Source organism: Anabrus simplex, chromosome 8 (assembly GCF_040414725.1).
Source record: "Anabrus simplex isolate iqAnaSimp1 chromosome 8, ASM4041472v1, whole genome shotgun sequence".
NCBI lineage: Eukaryota > Metazoa > Arthropoda > Insecta > Orthoptera > Tettigoniidae > Anabrus > Anabrus simplex.
Window position 1 is genome coordinate 186,838,113 of NC_090272.1, and position 24,592 is coordinate 186,862,704.

At 36.8% G+C, this 24,592-nt stretch overlaps 1 protein-coding gene across 1 annotated transcript in view; it reads left to right on the top strand.

Moving 5' to 3' along the window:
- LOC136879360 (glutamate receptor ionotropic, kainate 2) overlaps positions 1 to 24,592 on the top strand; it is a 473,995-nt gene that overhangs the window by 428,495 nt on the left and 20,908 nt on the right. Inside the window, exon 13 of the mRNA XM_068229090.1 lies at positions 2,672 to 2,974. Coding sequence (XP_068085191.1) covers positions 2,672 to 2,974 — 303 coding nt within the window. The remainder of the gene's footprint in view (positions 1 to 2,671; positions 2,975 to 24,592) is intronic.

Here is a 24,592-nt window from a genome sequence, read left to right on the forward strand (position 1 = left end):
CCCCCCCCATTAATTGGATTTTCCAAAAACAAAAAAATACGTGTTTCTTTTTTAAAGGAGATCCCAAACACCAATTTTCAGGTCTGTAATATCTTCAGGTTCTGAAATATAAGTAGCCTCATTAAAGGCATTCAACCGCTTTTTCACCCTTTTCCACCCTTCCAATTGGGATTTTCCGAAAACAAAAAAATACGTGTTTCTTTATTTTTAAAGGAGATTCGAAATGCCAATTTTTACATCTTTAAACTTTAAAAGTTTTGAGATATAGATACACTCATTTTAAAAATTCACCCCCTTTTCACACCCCCCATTAATTGGATTTTCCAAAAACAAAAAAAATGTATTTCTTTATTTTTAAAGGAGATCCTAAACACCAATTTTCAGGTCTGTAATATCTTCAGTTTCTGAGATATAAGTATCCTCATTAAAGTCATTCAACCACGTTTTCACCCCTTTTCACCCCTCCTATTGGGATTTTCCGAAAACAAAAAAATATGTGTTTCTTTGTTTTTAATGAAGATTCTAAGTACCAATTTTTACATCTGTAAACTTTAAAAGTTTTGAGATATAGATGCACCCGTTTTAAAAATTAACCCCCTTTTCACCCTCCCATTAATTGGATTTCCCCAAAACAAAAAAATACGTGTTTCTTTATTTTTAAAAGAGATCAAAAGTACCAATTTTCATGTCTGTAATATCTTCAGTTTTTGAGATATAAGTACCGGTATCCCGATTAAAGGCATTCAACCCCTTTTTCACCCTTTTTCGCCCCTCCTATTGGGATTGTCTCAAAACAAAAAAATACGTGTTTCCTTATTTTTAAAGAAGATTCTAAATACCAATTTTCACATCTGTAAACTTTTAAAGTTTTGAGATATAGACACACTCATTTTAAAATTTCACCCCCCCTTTTCACCCCCTTAGCGACGGAATATCCAAAAATCCTCTCTTAGCGAGCACCTACATCTTAATATGAATATATCTCCAAAATTTCATTTCTTTATGTCCAGTAGTTTTGGCTCGGCGATGATGAATCAGTCAGTCAGTCAGTCAGTCAGTCAGGACAAGCTACTTTATATATATAGATGATGGGGGGGGGGGGGGGGAGTAGACTACAATGCTATCTGCAACAGGGTCATGGAGATGATTAGTTAATTTATAGGAGCTTTATAGCAATGTGTTGCAGGGGGTGAGAGGTGGTTAGAACAATGGCTTGGTTGTTGGCTTTTCATCTGAATGACAAAAGTTCAAATCTTGGTCAATTCCAGGTTAGAATTTTCACTTGAAAAGTGACATGAGATCATGAAAGGGTGTCCGGCCTTAAACCCTCAGCCAAAATTCAAAATTAGCAACAGTGGCTAGAGCAACTCCATAAATAACTGGAATAAGCAGAGCAGAGTACTGTTCTCCTGTCTGGCTAAACAGTTGCCACATAAAACTGATCGCTGTCCAACTGAACCAAACTACCGGAATGTGCATCGTAACAGGCACAGTGAAATCCATCCAACTTTCAGCTGCCACCCTTGAGTCATATTCCTCTACCTCACCTGCAAAGGAAACATGCTCTACGCGGTGAGTATGAGAAGGTAACAGCCAGTCTTAATCTGCTTATCCATGATGATTTTACAGGCTCTGTTCTAGACATCCTAGAATCAAGACAGCTAAGAAACTGGCAGACACTTACTTCCACACCGGTTTGGCCTGGAAATTAAAATGGATTAACAGCACTGAAAGTGAAAACTGATTTTCTGTATCTTGCAATGTTAAAGGGTTATCACCTCAAATGGGTGAACATTTTAGCCCTCTCGTGCTTGAGGACCTCTAATGAGGTCATTATTCATGTATAGGGCAGGGAGTAAGTGATTGGAATAAATTTCCAAGTTCTTTGAAAATGTTTAAGAAAGAACTAGGTAAACAATTGATAGGGGATCTGCCATCTGGGTGGCAGCTTTAAATGTGGTCAGACGGTCGGTGCTCTCATGTATTTTTATGCATTATTTATTATTTTTATCCTTAGTAGCACATTTTTACTATCACCTATTCAACTTTACAATTTAACACATATACCAGTGGTGCCATGGTTGTGTGAGGTGTTTGGTTTTTGTTTGGTTTTCTTACATGAGAGACGGCAAAACAGCCCTATATCCGAAAGCACTCTTTCCTCCCAATCAATATCCATGTTACCAACCACCATTTATATTCCATGAGCCTTCGCCATCCAGTTACCACAGTACCTCTGACGGCAACCTCAAAGACATTACAGACCTACGGTCTTGCAAATATACTTGTGCTTTGCAATACGTAGCTATGACCAGTAGGCAGTAATGATCAATCTTTGAATGTTAGAAGCTTAGAGTAGTATTCACTAAAAATCATTTATATATTCCATTATGGTAAACCACATCACATACAAGTGTTTTTCACCACCAAATGCAAACGAAAAATAATTCATGTATGAAAGGATTAACTAACTCACCCTATATGTATCTATGAATCATTTTGGATACAACATATCATATGAAGTTCAACATTTCCTCTGACAGATCCCCAAATATTTCCCCCATCCAGCATAGTTGCTTGATGAATACCTACCCTAGCTGGAAGCACTTACTGTACAGATCAGTATAACACAGTGATTGACTTTATGTTGGTACTTACTCCTGTGTTGAAGGTGTCGGAAAGCATGCCAGGTCGCTTGTTCTCCTTCATGAACCCTCTGGCAGTGGAGATCTGGCTGTATGTCCTGGCTGCATATATCCTAGTGTCTCTGACCATATGGGTGGTAGCACGGTTCTCACCCTATGAGTGGTGCACTCCAAACCCATGCTGCACACATCGCCCACCAGCACCAACGTGTATGAGCGATTATCCAACTGCTGCTCTGCTCGTCATTGAGAACGACTTCACTTTGGCCAACAGCTTCTGGTTCACCATCGGCACACTCATGCAGCAAGGCTCTGACCTCAATCCTAAGGTACCATAGAGATACTCAGTAAGGGGACATATTCATCTGTAATGGTACATTAACAGTTTTCACAAAGCCAGTCAAACTTCAGTTCAGTGTCACTACAAAAATCAAGCTTTCATTCTTAGCCATCATAATAAAGAAGTATCAAAAAATGAGTTGTTTTCTTTAGTTACAAAGTAGATATTACCAGAAATGATAGATTTATTACAGTCTGTCACAAAAGTAAATGCACTTATTCAAACCCAATTATAGCCATAATTTCAAACAATGTCCGACTCGTTGGCTGAATGGTCAGCGTACTGGCCTTCGGTTCAGAGGGTCCCGGGTTCGATTCCCGGCTGGGTCGGGGATTTTAACCTTCACTGGTTAATTCCAATGGCCTGGGGGCTGGGTGTTTGCGCTGTCCCCAACATCCCTGCAACTCACACACCACACATAACACTATCCTCCACCACAATAACACGCAGTTACCTACACATGGCAGATGCCGCCCACCCTCATCGGAGGGTCTGCCTTACAAGGGCTGCACCCAGCTAGAAATAGCCACACAAAATTATATATTTCAAACAATTAAGGTTTGAAATTGGTTTGTAATGTATTGGTCATATATTGGTCATTAATTTACTTTTACAATATATATTACATACTTACATTCACTTCTAAAAAGATCTATATAAAAGTGTATGTTGGTATATTTGAAATTAATAGACTCAAAAACTACTGGATCATTTTGCTGAAAATTTCACAACTTGTTCTTATTACTCCTGGGAGAGTTTATGAAGTGGTTTGAATGAAATCTAATGGGTAGTTTTTTTTATGATGAGCAATTTTATGTAATTAATTTAACTGCAAAGCCGCACCAAGACTGGATCGACACAATGGACAGATCGTCGCTAGGGGACAGCAACTTATGCTGTATCATGCTAGTATATTATAATCTTCCAAATAATTCACTTTTATTTTTTTTAATTCTGGGTAAAAGTGCAAAAAAAAAAATTAATTTTTCTACCATGTACCCAAATCAGAATACAGTTACTTTAGTCAAGCTAGAAAAAGGAAATGTTAATGGAAAAATCATGAGTATAATAATGCTGCAACAACATGTTGGAGGTTTTCGGCAATGCAAGGATGGGAAAGGGCTAGTATTGGTAACGAAGCAGGCATGGCCTTAATTAAGGTACAGCCCCAGCATATGCCCGGTGTGAAAATGGGAAACCATGGAAAACCTTCTTCAAGGCTGCCTAAGAGTTTTGAACTCACCCCCTCCTTGAGTAGCAAACTTACAGATACACGACCTTAACTGGCTTTGTATCTCATGGACAACTCAAAAATCTAATGAAGAAGTGCTAATGAGAGTCAGTGTTAGAGAAGGAATTTCTAACACCAATGAAAATGAAAACCTTCAACCTGTTTTCCTGTTAATATTACCAGAAATATTGGGGCGAGGATAGGAATTGTGCTGGCTGCCGAGGCCTGTCGCACTCCTCTGGGGCAATGATTAATGACAGACAGATGAAATGAAATGATAGTGGAGAGTGTAGCTGGAATGAAAGATGACAGGGAAAACCAGAGTAACCGGAGGAAAACCTGCCCTGCCTCCGCTTTGTCCAGCACAAATCTCACATGGAGTGACTGGGATTTGAACCACGGTATCCAGCATTGAGAGGCCGGTGCGCTGCCACCTGAACCATGGAGGCTCGAATTTCTAACAACAATAAAATGTAGCAAATTGGCACACTTGTCGCCCAGATGCAGATAGGTCTTATGGCGACGATGGGATAGGAAAGGGCTAGGAGTGGGAAGGAAGCAGCCATGGCCTTAATTAAGGAATAGCCTAGTTCGAATATGGGAAACCACAGAAAACCATCTTCAGGGCTGTCAACAGTGGGGTTCGAACCCACTATTTCCCAACTGCAAGGTCACAGCTGTGCTCCCATAACCGCACAGTCAACTCTCTCGGTACAGGACATATACTAAGTGAAGTAGTCAGTACTATCTTCAGAAGTTAATCCTAGAAGTGTTGGAAGAAGATGAGCTTCCTAACTAGGAAACATTCATGATTAGACAGGCATATAAACCATCAGAAGCTATTCCACCTTGTAGGAAACAGAGACAAATATATTTCATAAAGCAATATTTACGCATAGTTTAAGACTTTCACAGCTCAGACTTCCATAGGAAGCTGGCGATTTTCCAAATTTTGCTTATTTATTTGCATTTCAGATTGTGTGAAGACATAAAATGCCAGTGAAATATTAATACCAAGAAATTCTGAACTCTGTAAATATGTATGCCCTAATTCACAACATAAAACTTTTGAACTTAATACTGAAGCACTCTTTCTGGTAAAGGATAATTTCTTCTCCTTAAATAGGAAATGAACTGAAGAATTGCCTGGCTTTATTTAGTCCAAGAACATTGTATGATAAGTAACTCATTGAAACAGTCCCCTTGCAGTGAGTAAAACTGAAAATAAGCACCAACAATTGCCCATGCTTGTACTGAATGCTTTGTATGTTTTGCATTGCATGTACTATAGAGACTACAATTAAAATAAGCACCAGTAAATAAACTTAACATAAATAATAGTAAACTGTGTGAAGCTAGCTAATTTTCACATTTTGCAATAGTAAGACTGAAGGTTTGCATGCAACCTCATTTATGTACAGAGAAGGCTTTCTTACATAACACTGAGAGGACTACATGCTTTCATCATGGAACTAAATATGAAGATTATCTGCCAATTGTAAATGATGTGATATATTTCAATATTTTTAGAAAGTATGGGCAGTGCCGGATTAAGGTGTTTGGGGGCCCTGGGCTATTTAAAAATGTGGGGCCCCTTCTTCGTAACATCACGTAAGACTAGCATACTGAAGTCATTATAGAACTACTTCCACTTAAATTGATGAATAAGGAAGTGTTGAAATAGACTACAACAGACTTACATATTACACTATTCGCTTACCTGTAGAAGATTCCAATTCATCAGTAACAGTCTCTTCAGTCGTCGATGCACTTGTAGACTTCCTGTCAAAAAATGTTGATATTTTGGCAACTTTTCAATTTCTTTCAAATGTTGTTCTTTTAATTTACATTTTTTGGCACCACTAGGATATTTTCTATCCATTTTACGAGAACATTACAGTTGTAACTTACGAATGGTTCAATAATCAGAGGTGAACTGGAAGTTCTGTTCCTAATGCAAAGATATAGTATAGCATGCGCATTCCACCATGCTTCCCCTGTCCCTCTCTCTCACTTCCTAGACCTCTTCCTCCCTTCCCCCTCTGCCCATACTCGCAAGCTGCCAGATTTAAATTTTCATCAACATTAACCTTTACAATAATTACAGTGCATAAGTAGCGAGGATTTGTGTCTCCAGATGGTAATTGATTCTAGCAGTGATGAAATACTAACGCAGACAGCTGATAAGCTGAAGAGTGCATATTCGATATTTTGCGAGTGTAAATATTCATATACATGCAGATTATACATGCAGGCCTTTTTATACAATTTTAGGTTCAGCCAAGGGCTGGGACCCCTTGGCACACGGGGCCCGGGGTTGCAGCCCCTTTAGCCCTCCTACCTTAATCTGGTCCTGAGTATGGGGATAAAACTTTTTTATTCCCCCTCAGAAATCTAAAGTTGGTCTTACAAGAATAAACCATTAGGTTTCTTCTTTGAAAACTTCATTACAACAATATCTAAATGTATTTGGTAGCTAATAGAGGCTAGTTATATGTGACACCCTTGTTTGCACATGTAATCCACTGCAGCCAATACTAGGATTGCTTACCTTTTGCTTACTTGCAAATGATTTATTTTTTCCTCTTTCTTTTCATACCATTTTGACCACTTAGGACCATGGTTAACACTTCTCAGCCTTTCTGGACTTCTAGTACTCCTTCTTCTTAATGGAGAACAGGTTTTCTGCTCTTCAGACTACTTTGCACCAGTTTGCATCAGTTCTTATTCTTACTCTTTTTGGAATATCCAGTGTACCTAGGTCGTGTACTTACTTCTTTCTTGAACCAGTGCCTCAGAGATACTAACCAGATCCTCCTCCACTGCAGTTACCCAAAGCATGAAAGGAAAATATCTCTCCAAGATACTCAAAATGAATGCAGTGTTTCATTTCTCCATATTTGGTATCAATAAATGGTTGTCAGACATCATTACTTCAGGTTTTCAAAGGAATTTTGGAGACCTTCAGCTACTTCTTGTAATATGTTAACCTGGAGATAGGTGATATATGTCGTTAGGATGACATCCTATTGGATGGTCCATTTCTCCACTCACAGATTATCATCATCATCATCATCATCACCATCATCATCATCATCATCATCATCATCATCACAATCATCATCATCAAGTACACCCAACCAACAAAGTATTCTGGGACACCATACTGACAATGTGCTAGCCAAATAAAGTCATATGGTATGCGATCAAATGTTTTTACAAAGTCCTAGATAGTGGAGCAATTTGTTCTTGCAGTGCTTCTCAGTTAGTAGTTGTGCAGCATGGATTGCATCAGTTGTGGTATAGTTGTCCACAAATCTAGTTTGATTCATGATCATTTTTATGATCCTGTGATTTCCTTTGTCCACATTATCTTCAAAAATCTTCACAGTACGGCTCAGAAGTCAGACTGGGCAGTGGATTTCCCTCCTTCTTGAAGATTGGTACAGTGATGTTCAGTTGCGAATCAATCAATGTTCATATCTCTTTAATAATTTGGTTGAATAGCACTGGTATCTGACCTTTGAGATCACCACAACTCTGCTGCAAAGTCATCTGTGGCAGAGGCTTTTCCTAACTTCATTTACTTCAAAGCAGTCTTGACTTTGGAGGTATTAATTTTTTTAATGAATCCTTCATTGACTCTGGTGTTTAGGATTAGTTGGTGAGGAAATTCCTCAGTTGAGATTCTTTAGAAATAGCTTTGCCAGCAATCGCACATTTTCTTCCAGTGTACCAGTATACAGGTATTGCCTGTTTCCTCGTTAATATCATAGAAATATTGAACTTCTTCTGTCTTCCGATGTCTTGATATGATGTGTCGAAAGATGTCACATTCTCTTTCATGCGTATTTTGAATCCCACGTGAAGTTCTGTATACCAAGCGGTTTTGTCGCTATTATGATATTCTTCACCTCCCTTGGCCTAGTTTGTAAATGTTCCAATGAGATGGTGTTTAGTCGTTGATAAAGTTGTTATACAACTATATTTTCTTGTTTGTCATGTTTATGACAGCAGCATCTTTATCAATACATCATTGTCCTGAGTTCATGGCACATGTAGCTTCATCAGCAGTCTCTTTCAGCTTTCATCAACTGTGGTGTTATTCATTCTATGATGGCAGCCTACTTTTATCTGAAGTACCACCATTTGATTCTCATTGCTCTTGTTTGGGATGTGTGCTCAATTGTCAGTGGCTTGACATGTAAACTGCAGGTGTTTAGTTGATGTTATGTCACAAGCATTTTGTACTATTACACAACGTACATATTTGAGGTCTCGACACTTGATATTATATGGCATGTGGCCTCCTCTGTAGAGACCAGGTGAAGGTCTTTCGAGTTGATGCCTTAAAGGTGACCTGCACGTCTGCGAGTATGGGCCCTATCTTAATGCTGAAGATGGCAAACACACCCAGCCTCAGATCCACTAAGTCCAATTACTTCCTTCTAATGAAGGTTAAAATCCCCGACTTCCCCAGGAACTGAATCCATGACCCCTTGGACCACAGGCCAGCATGCTAACCATTTAGCTATAGAGCGAGACTTGATACTTGGTGAAATTTGTTGTCAATTTATGTTGCCTTCTTGCCACAGAATTTTGTAATGAAATGTGAATCTCGGTTTTCAATCTCTGTGTTAATGATGACTAGCTCATGTATTTCAGTGTAGTCCAGAATTCTTCACTGTCATTCTTTCTCTTTGAATTCATATCCACTGTGGGCTCCATAGTTTTCCTTCCTACATCTGACATGAGCATTGATGTAACAAGTGATGATGAGATAGTCTTCAGGATGTTCTACAGTGGTTTTCTTGTTAAGCTATACCCAGAAAGAATCTTTGGTCATTACAGGTAGACTTGTTTGCTGGACATATAATAAAGAAGTGGATCTTTCTTCTGTCTGTAATGTAGGCAACATTTGTCTAGTGGTTATTATACCAATGGAATCTTTTTTGCTATGTGGAATTCTATGTGGAAGTTGTTTGTCAGTTGAATTTTAAGAATTGCTCTTCTGATTCAAAATGATAGCTATTAGATAAGCAGATGTCAACATTCAACATAGAATACAAGAGAAGTAGTTATGAAATAACATGATAAAGGTTTAGCTTTAAAATCACAGTAAGTTAATAAAGACTACGGGTGAACGCAGAGATCATCTCACAAATAATGTACTCTCAATTTGCAATTCTATGTGAAAGTTTTCACCACTGTACAATGATGTAGACTGCCATGAATTAAAAACAAAAATTAAAGTGCCATAGTGCTGTATCATAACAGATCAGGTTTATTACAATATTAAGAATTATTTCCAGACAATGTATATAGGTACGGTACTGGTTTACTAATTTCCTTCCCATTACTGTAAAACATCATCATTAATTGGGTCCACATTTCCCATTGCTACTAACAACATAATATGTTATGTAAAAATGTACATGCACAACCTAGAAATATTAAAAAGCTGCAATTTGCTGCAAACTTGCCTACCAAACCTAAGTAAACCACTCATGACCATCAAGTTATGAACAAATTGATTATATTTTAGCTCATGTTCATGATTTTTATCACCTTTCTTTAACTTCAGAATGTGTGAAAGAGTTTTCTTCTCTCCTAATGTTATACCATACCAATGGACCTTTCTCTCATACTCAGTTTCAACACAATGCTGTTTATGGTCAGTGGTATTGCTCACTAGTATTCTTTAGTTTAAAGGAAGCTAAAGGTATGTTGCCAAACTAAACACTCACTAAACTGCACTCTATTCCTCTAACACTTTTCAGTAAAAATATTAAATGCTTGGATGTTCTCTAAAGGAAGAAAAGCTAAAAGCATGTGATGTGTTGGTGTTGTTTCACTGTTGTCTTTGTTCTGTTTTCTGAGAAGCAAGCTCTGTATTTGTTCATAACATCAGATGTAGAATGGAGAAAGAGGTATTCTAAAATAGTCTGATGATTCAAGTATATTATTACTGTGTCTCTTTCGTAAAACAGAAATAAATGGTTAGGAGTGATAATGGGCAGGTCTAAAGTTTTGTGACTGGTGGTAATGTTATAAATTATTATTAACTGATTATCAATGGAGTCGTCTCTTATATGTATATTTCTTAACTAAGGTAAATCACATTCTGAAGTAGTAGTTTTTTTTAACACTGTACAAATGCTTGGCTTTGAAGTTGCTATAACATTATTCTTTCTTTTAAAATATACTCTTTATTTGCATTCCTCTGTAAAACTTCAAGAGAGAATCACATTCCTTTTAAGAAATGCCATTGGTGTTTCGGATAAACAGATAGGTAACCATTGATTGAAAGAAGAGAATACTCACCATAAGTATTAAGATGGAAGACACTGCAGGAAAACCTACAATATAATTTTTGAATGCAAACATTCAACCACAATATGAGAACAACTCCCCTCTGTCATTTCTTAAATGCTCATAACTTTTTTTAATTTCTCCCACAGATGCAATTACTGTATTCTCTTCTGTAACAAATACCTAAAAGTCATTACTTTTTAAGTCCTAAAAGAATAATAATAATAATAATAATAATAATAATAATAATAATAATAATAATAATAATAATAATAATAATAATAATAATAATAATAATAATAACAATAACAACAACAACAACAACAACAACAATAATAATAATAATAATAATAATAATAATAATAATAATAATAATAATAATAATAATGTTATTGTTTTTACGTCCCATTGGAGACACCAAGATGCCAGAATTTTGTCCTGCAGGAGTTCTTTTATGTGCCAGTAAATCTACTGACACAAGGCTGACGTATTTGAGCACCTTCAAATACCACCGGGCTGAGCTAGGATCGAACCTGCCAAGTTGGGGTCAGAAGGCCAGTGCCTCAACCATCTGAGCCACTCAGCCTGGCTCCTAAAAGACTAACTTTCTCACTGAAGTATCACAATAAGTATACAATGTGTATGAAAAAAATGCCGTCCAATAATCACAGGACAATTAAAATAAAGATAGCCAGCAGTTTTCATCCAGAGTCAACTGGGACAACCAATGTATGTCATTGTAGATAAGGCGTGCATACAAATATCCCTTGAAATGCCTCGAAAGGAGCCTTCATGATGTCTTAAATCATGGTTAAGTTGCTAAGCCCACTTTTTTTTACATCTAGAAACTATGAAACATCAAGATCCATCAAGCACCAGAGGTAAAAATTTTGCACGAAGCCAATACAGTGATTATTTCAGTCTTATCAACACTCTAAAAGTAAAAAATTGAAACTGAGAAAAAAACCAAAGAGCTGTGAAGACTCCCTTACATGAATTATGGTTACCAATCTATGTTATGTGAGTATTCGGGTCATATATAGAGATATAAAAGAACACAAAAATAAACATATAATAGAATGAACACATAACAAGCTATTGCAGGAAGAAGGAGCATTATAAGAGACAAGGATAAAGGTGAAAACACAAAAGGACAAGGATAATCTCCACATCTTCATAGAACTGCTGTCTTCATTCTCTTTATCTTATGTTTCTTTCCATATCCTCTCTTTATCCAGGTTCCTTCTTATCCTAAACTTCCTGCATCAAGACTAACGATCTACAAAGATCTCAGTCAGTATTGTTGATCATCCTCCTGATGAAGTCGGGAAGTAGAAATGAATTTGTCAAGGATGAGAAGAGATGGATGTAAACGAACTGGGATTCATGAGGAGCCTATCAATTTGACGTAAATAGTATCCAGCTCCACTGCACTCAAGTCCAAGTTTGACATTCTCTGTAGTTCCAGTTGGTATGAGCATCAACATACAGTACCTACAGTTTGTTTGTCCAACCCTTATCCCATTCCTCTATGGGGTCGTCTATGAGGTAAGATGAAACTGTTGTGGCAGGTTTTTATGAACAGATGCCTTTCCTGACATCAGCCTCATCAGAGGAGTTAATGAGATGAAATGAATGATGTGTTATATGATAGTAGGAAGGGGGAGAGTGAAACCTGGTGCCGGCACATAACCCACTCCTGTTGAATAGCACCAAGGGGTCTCCTTAAGGCTTAACATCCCCATCCAATGGACGAATCACTATCAAAAGCGTCATATGCCCTTGCTCCAATGAGCACCGCGGAGAGGTTTGGAATTTAACCCAGGCTTTCGGCACGTAACCTAATGATTAGAAATTGTATACCACCACCTCCCCTGCCCTGCCGGCCAACATTCTCATGGTGAAATGCTTTTGACCAACGGAACTTAAACCGGCTAACCACGTTTTCAGACCATTTAGACTTCAAACTCCTCAACGATCATGGCCACCAGGCGGGCTATACAGTACCTACAGTAAACCTGGAAATGACCATCCATTTGACTCCTCTCAGGTACATTGCTTTGCTCTGACTGCAATATTTGACATTTATTTATTTATTTATTTATTTATTTATTTATTTATTTATTTATTTATTTATTTATTTATTTATTTATCAAATGGCTTTTAGTGGCAGGAGTGTTCAGCTCCCCTGCACATCTGGGTGTGGGAAGATGATGATGATGATGATGATGTTGATGATGAGGTAGGAAGAGGGTGAAACCCAGTGTCAGCACATAGCCTACTCCTGTCGAATACAGGTCTCTTCAAAGCTTTACATCTCCATCTGACAGACGAATCACCACAACAGCGTCGTATGCCCTCACTTCATATGAACACTGCAGAGAAGGTTGGAACTGACCCAGGCTTTTGTCTTGCAATCTAGTGATTAGAAATTGTATACCGGTACCACCACCTTTCCTACCCTGCCAGCCAAAATTCTGATGGAGAAAACTGTTTACCAATGGGACTCGAATCAGCTAACCACGGTGTTGGACCATTTAGACATGACACTTTAACAATCATGGCCAGCAAGTGGGCTACCATTCTTGATGATAGTGGTGAATGATCACAGATAAAGGAAATCCTTCCAACACTCATTTTCTGACAATATAAAGCAAAATGGCAACAACTCTAGCTGGCAGAAATTCAATAGTCTATCACATTTTGTACTCTGGGCCATTCAACTAAACTCATACCAGTTATAATAACTACCAAGGATCATAATGTATATAATACATTGCATGTTAAAATGTTGGTTTTTTTTATCAATTGCTGGGATAAAATCCATTTAATGAACACCAAAGTGTGCTAGCATTAAGTAGAGACAGAGCTTGCTTGGAAAGTTGCTATTGCTTCTAAAACTTGATGTGGATGTGCCTTATATCATATTCTGTGTGGTGCTTATTTTCATGACTCTATGGTACAAGCAATTAGTTGTTTTTTTCCATGTATTGTTGTTGTACAGAAGACTGAGACAGTGCAGCACATGGATATCCAATATCACACTTAACAAAAATCTGAAAGTGAATGCTGAATCAAGACCAACTACAATATATAACACAGTAACACCAACCTTAAATTGATCCTTGATTAAATGAAAATATTTGGCAGTCCCTTGAATTTAGGGGTGAAAAACTTGTTAAATTTTCATTCTTCTTCTTCTTGGTTTGAATGGGCTTACTTTGGACCATGCTTGCTCAACTTTGCTCAGTATTCTCGTATTTTCTGCCAGTGTAACTCCTTTCTTTCATCTGTCCAAGGGGTACCTTTCTTCTGGGGTTTTTCCTGAAATCCATGGACTTCTTTCAGGGTATGTTGTACAGACCATCTATCTTGAAGATCTGATATTCCCAGCTCTTCGGTGTCCTTCTCAGTTTCTGTCAGCCAAGTGGTACGAATCTTCTTGTTCTGCCAGGAGATGAACAAGCAATTGGTCAGTCTTTCAGGAGGCAGTCTTATTATATGGCCATAGGAAGCGACTCTCCTTTTCTAGCACAATCAGAGAGCTTATCTATATGTTCATAGAACTTGGAATTGTGCCATCTAGGGATTTCTTCATTTTCCTTTACCAGACCTACGATCTTTCTGAGAATTCTCCCTCTCTGACTTCCAGTTTCTCTATCAGACCTCTTTGGTTCAATGAAAGGTGCTCCATGACATACAGAGCTTTTCTTCATTAAACAGAAACTGTGTTAAGTGGACAACGGAAATCAAAATACGCATTTTAATGGAAAATTTCCAAGTTCCAGAATGCAGTGCTTAGAAAATATTCAGGCACCCTGTGAAAATCTAATCTACTGTAATCTAAGAAGGTTCTCCAAAGGAAAAGATGGCTCTTGAAAACGAACCCAGGAGAGATTAAAATGATCGGTTTATGATCACAATAAGTACATTGAAAATCCACAGCCTGTTTCCAGTCATTCAACCGGGTCAGGAATGGAATGAATAAGGCCTGCCGAAGCCTGTCGCACTCCACTGGGGCAATGTTTAAATGAATGACAAATGAAATGAAATGATATTGGAGTGTGTTGCTGGAATGAATGATGACGGGGAAAACCGGAGTACCCAGAGAAAAACCTGTCCCGCCTCCACTTTGTCCAGCTCAAATCTCACATGGAGTGACCGGGATTTGAACCACGAAACCCAGCGGTGAGAAGCCAGCGCGCTGCCGCCTGAGCCACGGAGGCTCCTTATAAGTACATTAGGAACAGTAAAATCAATTGGTCTCCCCTCCGTTTTCACTCCACCGCGCCTAAGTTGATTTACCTCCCCCCCGCAAAAAAAAGAAAACGTGTTCCTTTATGTTTAAAGGAGATTCCAAATACCAATGTTCACGCGTGTTACCTTCAGTTTTGAGATATAAGTATTCCCATAAAAGTAATTCACTTTTATCACTTACTTTCACACTCCCCACCCCCCCTTAAGTGAATTTTCCGGCAAAAAATACTTGTTTCTTTAATAGTGAAGGATCTTCTAAATACCGATTATCTTCAGTTTTTGAGATATGTGTCCTCATGAAACGAATTCAACTCCTTTTCACACTCGCCCCCAAAAATGATTCTCCGTCCCCGCCAAAAAAAGCGTCGTTTATTTTTAAAGAAGATCTAAATACCAATTTTCACGTCTGTAACAACTTTAGTTTTTATTAGATGTAAGTATCCTCATACAATTAATCAATACATTTTTCAATTTTTCAACACCCACCCACCCACCCCCCCCCTCCCCCTGCAACCTTCATTGGATTTTCCGAGAATGCCTGTTTCTTTACTTTAACAGGAGATTTCAAATACCAGTTTTTACGTCTGCAACATTTTACGTTTCTGAGATATACTGTAGATATAGTCTTTCTAAAAATTCACCCCAATTTGTCACTCCTGTTTAACCCCCATTAATTAGATTTTCCAAAAACAAAAAATAAATGTTTCTGTATTTTTAAAGGAGATTCCTTATACTAACTGTCTGGTCTGTAATATCTTCAGTTTCTGAGATATAAGTATCCTCATTAAAGACATCAATCCCTTATTCACACCTTTCACCCCTCCTATTGGGATTTTCCGAAAACAAAAAAATACGTGTTCCTTTATTTTTAAAGGAGATTCTAAATATCACTTTTTACATCTGCAAACTTTTGAAGTTTTGAGATATAGATACACTCATTTTTAAAATACTCTCCCCTTTCACCCCCCACCCCCACTATTTGGATTTTCTAAAAACAAAAAATACGTGTTTCTTTATTTATAAAGGAGATCCCAAATAATGATTTTCAGGTCTGTAATATCTTCAGTTTCTGAGAAATAAGGATCCTTATTAAAGGCATTAAACTATTTTTCACCCCTTTTCACCCCTCCTATTGGGATTTTCTGAAAACAAAAAAATACCTGTTTCTTTATTTTGAAAGTAGATTCTAAGTACCAATTTTTACATCTGTAAACTTTGAACGTTTTGAGATATAGATACACTCATTCTAAAAATTCATCCCCCTTTCAACCCTCCACTATTTGGATTTTCCAAAAACAAAAAGTACATGTTTCTTTATTTTTAAAGGAGATCCCAAATACCTTTTTTCAGGTCTGTAATATCTTCAGTTTCTGAGATATAAGTATCCTCATTAAAGGCATTCAACCCCTTTTCACCCCTCCGATTAGGATTTTCCGAAAACAAAAAAGTACATGTTTATTTATTTTTAAAGGAGATTCTAAATACCAATTTTTACATCTGTAAACTTTTAAAGTTTTAAGATCTAGACACACTCATTTTAAAAATTCACCCCCCTTTTCACTCCCCATTATTTGGATTTTCCAAAAACGAAGAAATACCTGTTTCTTTATTTTGAAAGTCGATCCCAAATACCAATTTTTAGGTCTCTAATATCTTCAGGTTCTGAAATATAAGTAGCCTCATTAAAGGCATTCAACACATTTTCACCCTTTTCCACCCTTCCTATTGGGATTTTCCAAAAACAAAATATTACGTGTTTCTTTATTTTTAAAGGAGATTCTAAATACTAATTTTTACATCTATAAACTTTAAAAGTTTTGAGATATAGATACACTCATTTTCAAAATTCACCCCCTTTTCACACCCCCCATTAAATGGATTTCCAAAAACAAAAGAATACGTGTTTCTTTATTTTTAAAGGAGGTCCCAAACACCAATTTTCAGGTCTGTAATATTTTCAGTTTCTGAGATATAAGTATCGTCATTAAAGGCATTCAACCCATTTTTCACCCCTTTTCCAAAAACAAAAAAATACGTATTTCTTTATTTATAATGAAAATTCTAAATACCAATTTTTACATGTGTAAACTTTCAAAGTTTTGAGATATTGATACACTCATTTTAATAATTCAACCCCCTTTTCCACCTCCCATTCATTGGATTTCCCAAAAACAAAAAAATATGTGTTTCTTTATTTTTAAAAGAGATCAAGTGTACCAATTTTCAGGTCTGTAATATCTTCAGTTTCTGAGATATAAGTACTGGTATTCTGATTAAAGGCATTCAACCCCTTTTTCACCGTTTTTCACCCCTCCTATTGGGATTTTCTGAAAACAAAAAAATACGTGTTTCCTTATTTTTAAAGTTGATCCTAAATACCAACTTTTACATTTGTAAACTTTTAAAGTTTTGAGATATAGATAGACTCATTTCAAAATTTCAAACCCCTTTTCACCCTCTTAGCGACGGAATATCCAAAAATCCTCTCTTAGCGAGCACCTACATGTTAATATGAATGTATCCACAAAATTTCATTTCCTTATGTCCAGTAGTTTTGGCTCGGCGATGATGAATTAGTCAGTCAGTCAGTCAGTCAGGACAAGTTATTTTATATATATAGATATTATAGTTGGTCTTGGCTGAATCTTGCTAATGTGATCAGAAGGGCTCAGATTTCTATGACATATCATAATGTTATCTTACTCTCCTTTTATAAAATTAAGTTGAATAGAAGACATTTCTAGCTTTTGTGAATATGATAACATAGTTTTTATTGGTCATATAAGTGCATGTTTTACTATATTTTATCACTAAGAATTATTTAACCAACAAAATTATATTAAAGTATAATTTTTTGTCATATTATGCTTGTTTTAGACATTTTGCAAGTATTATTCACTTTTATTGCCAATAGTGCCAAGTAATTGTGTTTGTATTTTGGATTTCCTTTTCTTTGAAATATTTTGCGGTTAAATGAAGTTTGACTGTAACAGGTTTTGCGAGCATTAAGTTTTCAAAACTAAAAAACTAAAAAATTTTAGGAATGTGACTATTTTGTTGCTGGTGCAACAAAGCTTCACCCCTTACCCTTCCCAATTATTCTGTGTTTAGTGATTCCAGCCAGGCGGTAGTTCCAAGCTGTCAGCGACTCTGTTAACATAATTGTGAAAGCATTAATCATGCAGAGGTTAGCTGTTGGAGGTTTTTCTCTTTTGACCTAAATTTATCTTATGCTTCTGAAAATTTGCATCATGAAATTAGCAATAAAAATGTGTGATGCAAAGAGGAGTACTGATGGTTGGCCATGAATGAGTGACATCTTTTATCAAAGAGGCCTCATCTCATCATACTCTGGAGAACTAATTATTTCATTTGTGGTAGTTTCATAGGCCCTGAGTCAGTTTTCCCCCTTTCAATGCACTGAATCCTACACCGGCCAACTCCAAATTCCATGCAGATGTCTCTCAAAACTGATTCATTAGATGCAAATAAATTCATTGTTATCAATTTGAGTTTCATTATTTATAATCATTTCATTTTCCCAAAGGAAAATTTGAGATCATTTCTTTCTCAGAATTCTTTCATAATCTCTACAGGAAAGTGTGAATTCTGCTGAATATATTTTCTTTTAATTTTTATAGGATGTATAATTTGCTGTGACCAATAGGAGTTAATGTTAACCAAATTTATTTTGTAGAAAGACAAAATACAATTTTTGACATTTTCTTTTGCATCATATTTTCATGTTTAGTGGTATTTTGGTTGCCTTTTGTTATTTTTAGGGCATAAGCACATGCATACATCCAGAATCTTTTGGTCAAAGAAATCCAAGTCTTAATGATCAACGAATGCATGAAAATGAATGCTGAAAACATCATTAATTTGTCTCAAAATGTTAACTGTCTGGCACGAGGCATTTTTGTCAGAGTACTCCATCACTTTACAGACTGCAAATCAAGTGACTCAGATTGGGTAGCTTGTAGCAATGTCTCACCCAGATTGGACAGCTAACCTTATCCCAGAGAGGGTTGGTGGCAGCATGGGCACACAGCTGTAAAACTTACACTTCACTAGAAAACATGATGCAGATTAATCAACAAAGTGATACAGAGGCTAGGACATTCCCTTTAAGCAAAGCACAGGAGGCTCGTCTGACTCCTGTGATTAGTGCTACCGTATCAAGAGCGGATAAGGCTAAAGAAGATAACTCAATGAAGAAACAGTTCGTCTTTATAAAACAAGGAGATTTTTTTTGGATTGTTAAATGTCAAGCAATGACTGGCAAAAGGATGGAAATTGTGAGAGGATGATTGTGATGAGAGGAAGGAGGGTGGAAACTTCATGCCTTCAGGAATCTAGAGGGAAGACCCAGCAAGCAAGGAAACTGGGGGAAAGGTTTCAAGCTGTTCTATGTTGGTCAAGATGGTAGGAGAAATGGTGTTCTAATTGAAATGAGCCGTAGATTGAAGGAGAGAGTTACAGAAGTAACTAGATCATCAGACAGGATTATAGCATTTCACATAGCGTTGAAAGGGGTAACTTTAAGTTTAGTAAATAGTATGTACCACAGTCAGAATGTAGCGATGAAAAGAAAGATCTGTTTTGGGACGCCTTGAGTTGTAGAATAAAAAGAGTACCACAAACAAACAAAGTATTATGTGGTGGCCTAAAAGGACATGTGGGAGAAAGTAATAAGGATTCTTGATATAGTACAGGTGTACAAGGAGTAGGTGTGAGAAATGATAAAAGACAGATAATTATTGACTTCTCAGTTCCTGCTGATCTTGCAATTCTGAACATCTTATTTAAGAAGCTACTAAAACAAAGAATAATCTACAAAAGTAGAGGTAAAGAATCACAAAAATTGACTACATTCTTTATCGTAGATTGGATATGAGGGAAATAAAGAATTGCAAGGTGCCACCTGGAGAGACAGTGAGCCAGCAACATAGACATGTAATGTGCTGTGCTAAGTTGGCAGATATGAAACTGAAGAATATTAACAGGGTTATAAAGAAAAAATGGTAGTTACTGAGTGATAGAATTTGGAGGGATATATTCATGCAAAGAGTGAATGAAAAGGTTGACGACTGATGAAGTGGAGAGCACATGGGAAAAGATAGCCCCTAAAATTCGGAAGGTTGGAGTAAAAGTTCTCGGTCAGACATCAGGAGAAAGACAAGAAAACAAGAAGACATGGTGGTGGAATGAGGATATTTATATGGGCATAAAGGATTCAAAACAAACCTCCTCGTTCCATACAGATGATCTGTTTCTTCACTGAGTTATCTTCTTTAGCCTTATCCACTCTTGATATAGTAGCACTATTCACAGGAGAAGAAGCTAGTTAAAAAGGGATTGAACAAAGATAGGAACAAAAATAGCAAAAGACTCTACAAAGAGGCTAAGAAAAAAGCAAAGAAAGAAGTAACACAGTCTCTGATTGGTATGAGAGCCTGTAGTCAAAAGAACAGGTAATGAAGACCTTCTGGATAGCAAAACAGCAGGACAGGAATAGCAGGGATGCGAAACAAGCAAAAGCAATTAAGAGTGCAGATGATAAAGTGCTGTATGAAGACAAAGAGATTTTGAACAGATGGATGGAATAATTTGGGAGTTTTGTAAACATGGAAAATATAAGACTAGATAGAGGAATGGGAGAAGCAAATATGGGTTTAGTGCAACAAATCAACAAGTTTGAAGTCAAAGTAGCACTTAGCATAGTAAAGGACAGAAAGGCAGCTGGGCCTGAAGTATGGAAAGTTTTGAGGAGAAAGCTATTAATTTTCTAACCAATCTATTCATCATGATCCGTGAAGCAAGGCCAGAAGAATGGAGAAAGAGCCTATACTGGTTCTGATATTTTAAAATAAGTGAGATATTCAGCCATGCAATAATTACAAAGGCATTAAACTGATGAGCCATTTAATGAAGGTCTTATTTATTTCATGTCAGAGTGTTGAGAAACTTAAAAATATAAATAAGGTATTATATACAAATAAAACAGAATACATTTTATGTCACAAAACAGGTTTCACACAATGTCTGTCCAGAAATGGGCAACAGAAATTCCCTCTTCAGTGGCTTGAATCAAGTCTTGAAGTGTACAACGAACAGGGCAGGACTGACAGTCATACAGGTGTTGGGTAGTTTGTTGCTCCCCACAATCGCAGAAGTCTGACTGATCTTTCAGATAACCCCATTTTTTTAAGGTTATCCTTGGATTTACCTACTCCACTCCTCAAACGATTAAGTGCCTTCCAGGTTGTCCATTCCAAATGATGACCAGGGGGTGGAGATTCAGAAGGCACCATCCAATCAGAAAGATGCTCCATTTTTGCTTGCCACATATCACAACGTGCTGTTCTTGCTGGTTTATCCAGAGCCTTGGAGACATTGAGGAAACTTTTCCTGGACTTCAGTCTTCTGGGTGGAGGTCGATGTCCAAATAACGGGTGGCTTTCGGAGCTCAAGTTGGGAGATTGTCTCAGCTTAGAGACGTATGATACTCAAAGTTTTTTGTTCTTTTTTCCACACTGACACAGACAGATCTTATGACAAAGATGGGACAGGAAAGGGCTAGGAGTGGGAAGGAAGTGGCCATGGCCTTATTTAAGGCACAGCCCCAGCATTTTCCGGGTGTGAAAATGGGAAACCATCTTCAGGGCTGCCAAAAGTGGAGTTTGAACCCGCTATCTCCTGAACGCATATACTCAAAGTCACGTTGTTATAGTCAGGAAATGAAGGTTTATTGATAACAGGAAAGCCTATTCAAGATAATTTGCTTGTAAGCAGAATAATAGAAAAATAGGATGTCTTCAATAACCAAAATGTTTACATCAACTATTTTTAAAGTTTTAATTATATTTTTATAATAAATGTGCATTTTAAGTTGCAGAAGTGAACTAAGAATTTTGGCTCTCTAGTAACAGTTTTAATTCATAGCACATTTAGGAGAGAGGGATATTTGTGACTGTTTCATTATATTCTCTATTTATACAGTGCCTTATTAGAACTCTTTCATTTGTTCCCAATTGTTTCACAAATTGTAGAACATAAGACTTATCACTGTATCTTAACATGCACATTACAGTACTGATACCAATAGGTATCAATATATTTCATAATTATTGCTACCAAAGAGATTTTCAAAAATAATGTTCATAACAGTTCAGTAGAACTGAGAAAGAACATCTACCGAGATACCCAGAGAATGGTTATTTTTAAAATATACTGTAAGGGTTGATAAAGAATCAATTGGAAAAGTGTATATATCCTTGGGATGCAAACCTGAATCCTCTCAGTTTTCGGAGCAGTTACAATGCCATACAAAATCCAGGTTCTTGTCTCTAGGACACCAAAGTTTTTGACTCATTCTTGTCTGGAAACACACTTTAATATAACCAATAAACTAAAATAAGATTTATTCTTTCTGGCCACTTTATTCTTTCATTCATCACACAGTAGAGTCTCGATTATCCAAATGAATGTGGACTTAGATTATCTTGGATAACAAAAGCTTGGATAAAACGGGCAGTTACTGAAAAACTATGTTTTAGTTAGAAATTAATGAACTCTTTACTCCTAAATCTAAATAGAATGAACAAATCAGGTTAATATGAACTCTAGGCATTCAAAAATATGATGTAATATGCCTACATTTAAAAAACAATATGCAGTGCTCAACAGTACACTGAACATTTATAATTTCATAAAGAAGCTTTAACAGTTTCCTGTTTGATTATGCTGCCTTGCTTTTGCGCCACCATGTTGCGCTAATGTTGTAGCATCTTACTGTTGGCTGCTGTTATGTTATCTTGTTATTCTACGTAGAATAGTGTCTTTTTGATCGCATCAAACCTTCAGTATGAGTGATCTTGCTTTCTACATTGGTTATATCATTCACTCATCATCATCTGTTCACTATCATTTTATCTTGGGATACTAAATTGATAATGGATTCATCAATTAATTCCGACTGTTCATCATACCACCACACGTTTTCCCACTCATTTGACTGATGGCCAACATAGCGTTTTCATGACAAATCAAGCCACAAAACAACAATTGAGGAGTTGGATGCAATAACAGCGTAAGTAGACTTACGTTATTTTGAGAAACGGAAGCTTGAAGTTTATAAATGTTCTGAGTTAAAAGTAATATTAGGAATCAACCTGAATTTCATTTAAGGACATTTAAAAGAGCCAGAAAATGTATTTCCCAAAGAATTTTATTGATCTGTTAGCTAATAAGAAAGACAGAGTTATTTAAAATTTCATTTTATACGCTGTTATTGCATGAAGAGCAGGAATATTATATTTTCCCATACACCAGTATTGATCAGGGAGTTAGGAAAGCATGATAGCCCACTATAGAGGAACAAAAGTGGCAGTTTATCCCACCTCAGTTCTCCAAAATGTCTAAACTGACTAAAATTAAGAACAAATTCCTAAAAAAAACAAAAAAATTGTCAACTAAGAAAGGTAAAACCATTAAATTTATTCTTTATTTAATATTCACCTTTTTCGTTCTTTCTCGTAAAGTGACAAGAGAATTTTGTTACAGTGCTCTCTCCAACTATGGTATTAGGCTACGGTAATTGCCCCCCCCCCCCCCCCCCCAACAAATAGTTGAAATGTTATAAAATTAGAAACATTCCTTTTTGAACAACTTTTATTCCTATTTTCATTTACAAAATGATTATTTAAACCTAAAAGAAAATAAAAGGAACAAAAAACAGATCGCAAAGTATATAATTGGGATTTAGACATTGTGTGTCTTACTTGTTTGAAATACTCAAATGTATCATTGATCAAAATCGGGATGATTCATCTTCATATGCTGCATTAGCAGACTCTACGGAATCATTGCACACAGACATGACTTTCACATACTACTCAACATTTTCAGTTTTTAAGTATTTCATTAGTGAAATAACATCAACCCTTTTGTCTGCTTTTACACCACACTTTCTTACATCATGTAGCCTCAAATCATTAAAACTGAGAAAGCTATCATTCCTCTTTAAGAAGGTAAATGGCACGTAGGAGTGTAGGACTGTGACTCTGATACAACACCATTACGGTAATAATGTCACACAAACTTCTGTATCATGAATCTGTTGCTTTTAGCAGAAGGCATTCTTAGAAACATAGGTCAAAATGCTGATAACCAGTCTTTTATTAAATGTGACACCACAAAACCTTCTCTTCCACTCAGTGACATCTTCTCCAGCCAGAGAACTGGCGACAACTTAACGTGCCACTCGTGAAGCATGCCATAACAGCGTAGCGCATGGTACCCGTTTTAGTGAGCTCCTGACCTCTAGCGGCATCCTAGCGAACTAAGACCTGGACTGGGTTGTAGTGAAGGGGCCAGGAAATCCGAAAACAGTATTCATGCAATAACAGCGTAAGTAGACTTACGCTGTTATTGCATCTAGCTCCTCAATTGGTTAGCGGTCTGTGACGAATGACTCGAGCCGCAAAACAATGGAGCTGTTATATTGCATGTCCAGTCTGATACCAATTAGAAGAGAGCAGTTGAATTGTTTGATGCTAATGGAAATGCCATCCTTATATATATATTTTTTTTCTTTTCTTTTGATCAGGCTCAAATAACAATGAACCTTGGATAGTTGAGACTCGGACAATCAAGACTCCACTGTATTTCATTCTCTCATGTTTGGAAAGTACTGTAGCTCCTAAAAATCTTCTGAGGGTGCTCATTTGGCGATGGTTCACCTTTAATGTAACAAAATTCTCATTTTATACTAATGCAGGGTAATATATTAGACCTGTTCAAAAA